Source organism: Micromys minutus, assembly GCF_963924665.1.
Source record: "Micromys minutus genome assembly, chromosome: X".
NCBI classification, from domain to species: Eukaryota; Metazoa; Chordata; class Mammalia; order Rodentia; family Muridae; genus Micromys; species Micromys minutus.
In genome coordinates this window covers 7,560,596-7,570,582 of record NC_137970.1, presented here as the reverse complement: position 1 = coordinate 7,570,582, position 9,987 = coordinate 7,560,596, and the positions used below count along the sequence as shown (strand labels likewise).

The 9,987-nt window shown below is 39.0% G+C and overlaps 1 protein-coding gene and 1 pseudogene across 2 annotated transcripts in view; one reads left to right on the top strand and one right to left on the bottom strand.

Annotated features, from left to right (window-relative positions):
- The first annotated feature begins 1,838 nt into the window (after window positions 1–1,838).
- Window positions 1,839–3,236, top strand: LOC308415356 (serine incorporator 3-like; annotated as a pseudogene). The gene has a single exon. The product of its transcript is annotated as a serine incorporator 3-like (transcript).
- A 4,373-nt stretch (window positions 3,237–7,609) lies between these two features.
- MAOB (monoamine oxidase B) overlaps window positions 7,610–9,987 on the bottom strand; it is a 93,542-nt gene continuing 91,164 nt past the window's right edge. The window contains exons 14-15 of the mRNA XM_080909830.1: window positions 9,523–9,585; window positions 7,610–8,481 (exon numbers count right to left, since the gene is read on the bottom strand). Coding sequence (XP_080765956.1) covers window positions 8,329–8,481; window positions 9,523–9,585 — 216 coding nt within the window. The 3' untranslated portion in view covers window positions 7,610–8,328. The remainder of the gene's footprint in view (window positions 8,482–9,522; window positions 9,586–9,987) is intronic.

Genomic DNA, 9,987 nt, shown 5'->3' with positions numbered 1-9,987 from the left:
CAGAACACCAATGGCTTATGTTCTAAGATCAAGAATTGACAAATAGGACCTCATGAAATTGCAAAGATTCTGTAAGGCAAAGGTCACTGTCAAAAGTACAAAATAACAAGCAACAGATTGGGAAAAGATATTTACCAATCCTATATCTGATAGAGGGCTAGTATCCAGTATATACAAAGAATCAAGTTAGACTCTAAAGAATCAAATAATCCTATTAAAATGGGGCACAGAGCTAAACAAAGAATTCTCAACCGAGAAATACCGAATGGCTGAGAAGCACTTAAAGAAATGCTCAACATTCTTAGTCATCAGGAAAATGTAAATCAAAACAACCCAGAGATTTCACCTCACACCAGTCAGAATGGCTAAGATAAAAAATTCAGGTGACAGCAGACGATGGCCAGGATGTGTTTTTGTTTTGTTTTGTTTTGTTTTGTTTTGTTTTTTGTTTTTTTAAACTGAGTACTGGAACTTCCTTTCTGGTGTCCATAGGGTAAATTTTGTTAAGATGACTAACCAGGAGAATTTGAAACTCAAACAAGACCTTCTTGACTCTTAGATTTGTAGGAAACAAACAGCAAAGACCCATGGAGAACATACTTCAGTAAGATATCTACCATTTCCCTGAAGCACAAAAGTGTCTTTATTGTTTGATTAGGTAATAAGATTTTCTTCTTTATTTAAATGAAAAGTGGGAAAAATACGTGGTTCTTAACAAATATCTAGGATTAGAATGCTAATAGAGAAGCTCCAAAAGTATATTCGGTGACAAATGGTTTGGATAGCTGGGGACAAGCAGGCTTGAAATATAAAAGAGTCACAAAGAACAGCTATTAGTAAAGACAATATATCTCAGGTAGGCACAGAACTTTCGTTGGAAAAATACTGACAGTGAGGAATAGAACAGGCCATCTTTAATGCAAAACAGTCAAATCTCCGGAAGTCTTGGAGCACTAGCCTTTGGTGTTGGGAAGTCTCTGTAAGTCAAATGAAGCAGAAGCTACTTCACAGTCTTAGACTTAAGACTTAAGACTTAAACTACCAGGTTTCAGTTCTTGCTGCCTAGCCAGCTTGTCTCTGTTTCCCACCGTTGTTTATTATGATGACAGTGTTTGATACAGACCATCTCATGGCTCTCTGGCCATTGTTGCATCATTTTTTCTGAGTAGACTATTTGTTTTTATTCCAGATAGAGGTATCAGTAACAGTTTCATCTCAAGGCCAAGTTTGGTGATCCAATGAGTTTATTGGGACCACAAGAGAATGGGAGACTAAGGCAGCTGCATTACCAAAGTATACCCCCCGCCCTTCATGAATGATGACTCATGAAAGCTCTACCACTGAAATTTCCTACCCAAGAGGCAGCCAGCTGCACTACTGGCATCTCCTCAGCCCCAGATATTTTTTATGGCTTACATAATATCAGAGGGGGGGCCTTCTGAGTTTTGTAAGCTTCATGAGCTTTGGGAAACTCATACATTTCTTACAAATTTCATAAACCTCTCACTCTCTCCACCAGGAAATAGTTAACCCAGAGGAAGCAGCTGTATGGCATCAGGTGAAGAGGTATGTGCCACTATGCATGGCTGTCTACCCATCAGTCCTTAAGTACCAAGTCCAGTGGGCAGCAATGATTATGCTAACAAGATAAAAAGACCAAGCCAGTCAGGTTTCTGCAAACATTGCTCAGGATACTTTGTTGCTGTGAGACCTTTCTAACAGATCACATTTCGAATATACCACAGTTGTGGAGAATTTGTCACGTTCGGGCAGTTAGCCACCCCTCAGGAAGCTGCTCGGGGCGTGTCTCGGCCCCAGCGACACCATGGGGGCCCACCATGGGGGCCGTCCTCGGTGTATTCTCCCTCGCCAGCTGGGCTCCATGCCTATGCAGTGGTGTATCATGTCTGCTGTGCAGTTGCTGTCCCGTCAGTAAGAATTCCACGGTGACTCGGCTCATCTATGCTTCCGTTCTCATCCTTGGCACTATTGTGTCTTGCATCATGATGACAGAAGGCGTACAAACTCAGCGGAAGGAGATTCCTGGATTCTGTGAAGGAGGATTTCAACTCAAGATGCTTGATACAAAGGCAAAGGCAGAGGAAGATTGCGATGTGCCGGTCGGTTTTAAAGCTGTGTATCGGATCAGCTTTGCTGTGGCCATCTTTTCCTTTGCCTTCTTTTTTTTTCTCATGTTAAAAGTTAAAACAAGTAAAGATCCCAGAGCAGCGGTACACAATGGCTTTTGGTTCTTCAAAATTGTTGCCATTGTTGGTATCATGATTGGATCTTTCTACATCCCTGGGGGTCATTTCACTAAAGTCTGCTTTAGTGCTGGAATGTCGGGGGCCACTTTCTTCATTTATATCCAGCTGGTGCTCTTGGTAGACATGGCTCACTCTTGGAATAAATCATGGGTAAATAGAATGGAGGAAGGAAACGCAGGCCTCTGGTATGCTGCCCTGCTGTCCTTCACAAGCCTCTTCTATCTCCTTTCCATCGTCTTTGCCATGCTGCTCTACATCTTCTACACAAAACCCGACGACTGCACAGAAAACAAGGTCTTCATCAGCCTGAACCTCATTTTTTGCGTTAAAGTTTCTAGTGTATCGATCCTCCCCAAAGCCCAGGAGCGTCAGACTCGCTCTGGCCTCCTGCAGTCCTCCATCACCGCTCTGTACACCCTTCGCCTCACGTGGTCGGCCGTGACCAATGAACCTGAGTGGACCTGCAGCGCCTCCCTCATGAGCATCATGACACACTTAACTTCACCCACTGTGTCTCCAGCAAATTCAACTACTCTTGCTCCTGCCTATGTTCCACCATCAGAGAATGGACACTTTATGAATTTGGATGATTTGGGGGGACTACCTTTGTTATCTGCCTTATATATCCTAGTTAGTATCCATAATTTGAGCAACAGCCAAGTTAACAAGCTGACCCTCTCTGGGAGTGACAGTGTTACCCTTGGTGATACCGCCAATGGAACCAGTGATGAAGAAGATGGACAGCCTCGGAGGGCTATAGCTACTCCCTTTCTCACTTGATGCGCGGCTGTGCCTCCTGTACATCATGATGACCATAGCCAGCTGGTACAGCCCTGATGCCAAATTCCAGAAATTATCCAGTGAGTGGCTAGCTGTGCAGGTCAAAATGGGCTTCAGCTGGGTGTGCCTTCTCTTTTACCTCTGGACTCTTGGGCTCCCCTGGTCCTCATAGGTTGGTACTTTAGCTGAGTTCAGTATCAAGGGCACTGCTAAAGCTGACAAAGTCTCCTTTTCTGAAAATGGATATCCATTTTACGTTTTATCACCTAGACTATTAAGTGAGCGCTTTGCAGATTTGGCTATATTCATGTTTATATCAAAAGGTAAGCTTGAATAATGCTTGCTACAGAAACTGAGCTTTCATACATATACATTATATATAATGTTTATTTGTAAAGCTATAGCACAAAGGGAACATTTGTGTTTTCACATGAACTGCAGCTTTGCTGTGGAAAGAATTTTTTATAAAGACCTATAGATGCCTACAACTGGTTTAAGTTGTAAGTTAGAAGATTGTTGGATATTTAAGGCTATCCTTAATATATTTCTATCATAGTCTCCTTAAAAACCAAAAAGGAATACATTAATCGACATTACCCTCCTTCAGATGTGTAGCATTCTGGTTTTTGGCAAGGAACTAAGTCTGGAGGTCCTTCCCGAAAATGCATCTGTTCATAAGGCTGAGAGAAGGCTGTTGAGTTCCTGTACTTCCTTACACTACACTGATGCTGCCTGATAGAAGAAGTCTGTGGCTTGGTCAGATATGCCACCCCAGCCAGTGTTTGTAAATCTGATTAAAATAAAAAGTTCACTTGGGAAACACTGCAGTGTTATGTAATGATCTTGTTGTGAGTATGTACAAGTCAAAGGCATGCCAGTTTATTACCTTTGCAGCATAAAAGTACTTAATTAAAATAGATATCTAAAAAAAAATCACTGAGTGATATATTCAGAAGTACCTCCAGCATAGCTGTTCAAGGATCCACAGTATCTCAGAGCAGTAGCCATTTGAGAATCATAGCCTTGCAATTGCCCTCTACCTTTTTTGGGGGTGTACTGTTCTTGTTCCCTGGATTACATCTAGGGTGAATTATCTGCATAACAGTCTTTGTCAGAGAGTTGGTGGTACTATGCACAGCAAAGGAAGGCAACCATTCCTTCAAGACACTTTTTTTAGTCATGGAGTTTCTGTGATTAAGGAAACATGTCTCTCTCTTCCTGTTGTTTAATGAATGCTTAATACAGCAAACTGATTCTCTCTATTCCAGATCATTTTTGACATCTTCTTTCTACCTCAGTATATCTGAGTAGTTGACAGAAGATGGAGGCAGTGGCTTGCTGCCTTCCTATATATTCAAAATGATATTTTCAGCCTTAGACTACAACTTCAAAGAAAAGGGCTGAAGAAATGCCCGCCCCCTACCACCCTGCTATGGTAAACTCCCCATGTGCTCAGGCAGTTGTCCTATCTAAATCTCCTCCCCCAATCACTCTGATGCACACCCCCAGTTGAGAAGCATAACATAGACCCATCAATGTATCCAAGAAAGCAGCTATTACTGCTACTTCAGCTAAAATACAATTAAAAAGACATCTGATAATCTCAAAATGAGGATGAAGGAAAATTACTATTGGCTCTCTGCCAGTGGACACAGAGACATTTTAGAGACTGCATGAGTACATCAGGGTTGATAATACAGAATCAGTGTGAAAACTGTGGTGATGTATTCCTTTATTGATATGAGGCCTTTAATGATCCAAACACTCTAGGGGTGCAGAAGATGAAAACTGACTAGAAAGGAGTTTCTATTCTCAATAACAAATGGTATTAACACCAGAGCATTGAATGAGAAATGAAGCAGTAGCGACTCCACTCTTTAAATTTTCTATTGTTCACTTCAATCCATTGATGCGAAAAGTTTCCCCTGTCTACTATTTGAAAGTTCTGACAAATCTGGGACTCTATAAAGTGCATTTATTTATTTTATTTGGTGTCTTGGTTATCTAAAGTAGTTGAAATAGAGATTTTAGAAAATTCCCAACAAGCATAGATGACAAGAGAGTAAAAATTGCTCTCAGAATTGTTTGCATATCTGGGTGACTTCTGTCCTTTGGATTCGTGTGTGTGTGTGTGTGTGTGTGTGTGTGTGTGTGTGTGTGTGTGTGTTTACAAAAATGTACTTATTTCTAAGACATAAACTTTTGGTTTACTATATTTTTTGTACAACCTTTTGCTACAACATCCAATTAATTAATTCCTCTGAGTCTATGTTCAAAGGATGTGGTTTTGTTAGCAGTGGGATTTTACCACCAAGTTTTGGAAGTGAACTAAGGGCAACAGCAATAGTCTATATTTTGGGGCAGTCTCAACAGTTCAAAAGAAGTAATGTAGTTTTGTCAGACAGTTTGTGGCAATTGTGGGGAGCACTATCACCCTGTGTGGTGCAAGTTCATTTAAATTATTTACATATATTGACACATATACACACACCTCCAATGTAATTTTAGATGACTATAAAAATGGTTTTATATAGTTTTTATGACTGTTTCAAATGGCCTACTGCTATGAAACTCTCACCCCTTCCTTTTCCCCTATAGTGCCGTCCCTCCACTATTCAGTTATAGCAACTTCATTTTTCTTCTATTTTTTTTAGGATTGTTGTTTTACACATTTTATTGGCTATATTATTTGTTTACATTTCAAATGTTATCGGCTTTCTCAGTTTTCCCTGTGAAAACCATCTATTCCCCTCCCCTGCTTCTATGAGGGTGCTCCCCTACCCGCCCACTTCTGCCTCAGCCCCCTAGCATTCTGCTGCAATGAGCACCCTCATTGTTTCATTTTTTTCTTATTTTTCATATTTTCCCCTGTGACCTGCTATTTCTCTCTCTTGATCTCCTTCTCACTACATGGTTTCCTTTTCCTTTTGTAGTTTCTGTAGTTACTTGAAGTTATAGATTATCATCTAAAGGTTAAGAACTAGAATCCACAAATAATATAGAACTTATGACATTCATCTTTCTGCATCTGGGTTATCTCATTCAGTATAATATATTCTAATTGCATCCAATTACAAAGGTCATAATTTTATAGTTTTATACTACACACACACACACACACACACACACACACACACATATATATTATACTTTCACTATCCATTCCCTGTTTAAAGGACATAAAGGACATTTATGTTGTTTTCATTACTAGCCATTGTGACTAGAACATCATGGACATGGCTGAGAAAGTATATGTGGAGTAAGATGCGGAGATGCTGAGTCTTTTGCACATACGAAAAGGAATATTACAGTCGAGTCATACGTTAGATCTAAATTTAGAATTTTTTGAGAATTCTCCATACTGGTTTACATCATGACTGCTTCCGTTTATGTCTTATGCATGCCATACTTGCCTTGAATTTGCTATACATCAAATGATGATCCTCTGCTTTCAATATTTCTGCCACAGTCCCCCATGTGCTAAGATTATAATCATGCACCATCATGCCTGGTTTTATAAAATATTAAAGATCTAACTTTCTTTGTGTATGCTAAGCAAGAACCATACCTACTAGGTCTCTATTTATGTTAAGGCAGGCTTTCTGTATACCTAAATAAGTCTTGAACCTTAGATCTTTCCAAGTACTGAGATCTTAAGTGTGAGCCACCAAGGCTAGCTACACATTCTTCTTAAACAAACAACAGTCCTATAGTTTAAGACATAAAGCACAGTCCTAATTCAGTAATTTAAGTGGTTAATAATTAACGAGGAATAATAAAGTTTCTGATTTTCACTGAGATTCAAATCGATGGAATCATTTTGTTAGTTTTGTTTACTTTGCGGTCTGAGGCCACTACTGAGCTACTGGTACTTTATCCCCAGCAGTACGGTTGAAAACAGATTCAGAAAACCCAAAGGAGTTAGGAATTCTTTTTTCCTTTTTGTTTTTCTTTCTTTCTTTTATTTGAGATAGGGATTCTTAACAGGAACTTGACTTTCCTCATTTAGTTTCTCAAGTTCCCATAAATCCATGGACGTGAATACCATTTTAAGATCTGAAACATTGTTATGCACTAATCCTGAGAGTGAAGTGATGAACTATCCAAAATAATGACCTCATTTTAAAAGTAGTTTAGATAGGACTTAATGGACTGTGACCTTATAGTTTGTAATTAATAGGTTTACCTAGTAAAGAGCACCTCACTGATAAAAAATATCAAAGGACAACTTAAGTATTATAATATTATAATTGTTTTAATTAGGTTACAGGTCTTGCATGTTAGTGTCTATTATTTTGACAGATTTTGGCTGGATATAAAAGCTTAATAATTTTAAGTCACTTACCAGTGCTCATACATGTGGTCCCACGATGGATCACATTATCAAAATGCACATAACATCTAGGCTCTTAGAAAGTTCTCACTAATTTCTTTCACATCACAGTCATATACCTAATACTGACTCCTGGTTTGGCTTGTCAAAACCTTGAACGTCATCACCCAAAAAGAAGAGACAGCAAACATGTGGCCAAACAGCTTTATTTTTAGTTAACTAAGCATGTCTTAATCTATGAATGGAAGCATACTGGAAGAAGCAAAAAAGAAATGGCAGAGACAAGACTCTCACGCTCAGAATAAAATCAGAATCATCTGACAACACTGCACAAAACAGCATTGAATATCTATTGAGTAACACAATATCAGTTAATACAGAGTGAATCCACAAGAACAACCATCCGTGAGTGACTATGGCATAAGGCAGAGGAAGATCATAGGGAAATGAACCATGGGAAGTAAGAAAAGCATCAGCTTGTTTTCCAGTCACCCAAATACCAGTAGCTTAATGTAGGCCTTGTATGATTATAGAGCTCACCTTGGTTACATTTGGTTTATTTAACTCTAAAGTAGACAGTGAGCTACAGTGTCTAATGCCAGCCATCTCTAAAAAGACAGACTTCTAGGTACAATGGCAAAGAACTTGATATAGGTGAAGACATAACATACCAGAGGAAAGAGAAGCACAAAAGCATGGGGTCTTGAAAAAACACCCTGCGTGCATAGGGCAGGTAGGTTGTGAGAGAGCAAGGGACAAGCCTGTGTATCAGAGGGAAGTTGGAAATGGGTAAGGGATGCTGACAGACAGCCAAAATGGAGAACAAGTTACTGTGCTTTCTTGCTCCATATTTTCTACATATTTGTCAGATTTTTAGCTCAACTCCTTCGTGAAGCCTTTATGACCTACTGAATGAGAAGCCTGTGGATGTGGTTCTAAAGCCTGTCTTTAGAAACGTACAAACAGGCCCCTTTTGTGGGCCAGGAAACCAAGAGCAGTTGCTGACAAGATGGTGGTCAATCCAAGCAGCTTTAGCAGGCCTGGTACAGAAGGCAAGTGTCTCTCCAGGAAGGTGCTTGTAATGGGTCGTGCAGGGACATCCTGGGTTCAGAGAACATTGTGTCAGAAGAGGGTTGTGCATGCTATTCCAGAAACTTTTCCTTCCAGATCTCTTTAGAGTAACCCACTAATTCCAACTTCTGTGGTATCAGTTCATCCCCTTCACCTGGACCTTAATGTCAAGTTGCTAGTATTTCTACAGCTTCTAGGCTAAAATGGCTCCACCTTCCATACTTTCTTTCAGCATATCCTCTGTCAGAATTGTATTTGGGGGTTATTATCTGTCTTCCCATTTAAAGCACTGCAATTTTCAGACCACAACGAGCCATGTACATTATAAAGATTTGTTCAAGGGAATTAATCATGCCCCCTCCCCAGTCCACCATCCCATTTCTAGCAGATGCAATAGGGCAGTCATTTTCGAGTGTCAGGGCTATCCTCTATGGCTTCAGGGTTGAAAGAATAGAGGAGTAACCAACCCTTTAGACCCCAGTCTCTATTATTCTATCTTCTATACATCCTTCCTATGAGGCAAAAGAATTATCTAGTTTTATTGCAAAAATTTAGTAATTCTATGCTCCATTTTGTTCCATCACTTTACCTTGGACAGAAGATAATAAACTATCGTTTCCTGTCTCTTGTTGAGAATTATTAAGGAATATGGATCAATAGACATTGAGTTCTTATTTTGAGGGGTGTTTTCTTTCTTTGATTCTCCTCTTTCTTTTCCTTGCTTTTTGTGGTGTTAGATATCAAACTCAGTATATTACATATGCTAATTAAGCAAGCATTCTGCTATTGAGTTATGTCTCATCTCCAAGTGATTAAAAAAAATAGATCTAGAGCTCTCTGGGAATTATTTTCTTACCATCAAACATCCTATTTTTTTCTATAAATCTACAAGAGATGTAGCAATAAAAATGTATCAAAGTTCACCTGAATCTGTAAGCCCTAAGTCATAAGAGTTACATGGTTATCTGTGCACTGAATCATTAGAAAATGGTACATGGATCTATAAAAATGTGTCCTTGGGAGCAATCATTATTAGCATAAGGACATATAAGTGTGTGAGATATAGCTTACCGCAGACTCTGGTTCTGGCTGCCAAATTTCATCCTGTGGAATCTTCCCAATGGCATGAAGAATCTGAAATGAGAGATTACTTTGCTATTATAAATAGAAAAACAGACACTACCTTTTATAAATTCTTTTTTCAAAAAAAGAACTTAGTGAACACCTCTTGGGATATCTATCAACAGTGTCAAGTAAAGGGCAGAGCAATCAACTTTGATTTTTACCCTACCCCCAAACTTTTATTTATGGTATAAAAAATCTCAATTATTAGTTTTAGCATAAATTTTAGTACTTGTGAGCATAACTTAATAGTAATGATATTAGAAGACTTGCCAACAATAACAAAAAAGGATACAAGTGAAATTTGAATGTAATATAAATATTTTTGTCTATAGTATCAAACCCAGGTCATCATTTTCTATTTTTTAATAAATTTTTAAAGTATGTGTATGTGTGCTTGCCTGAGTTTGTATA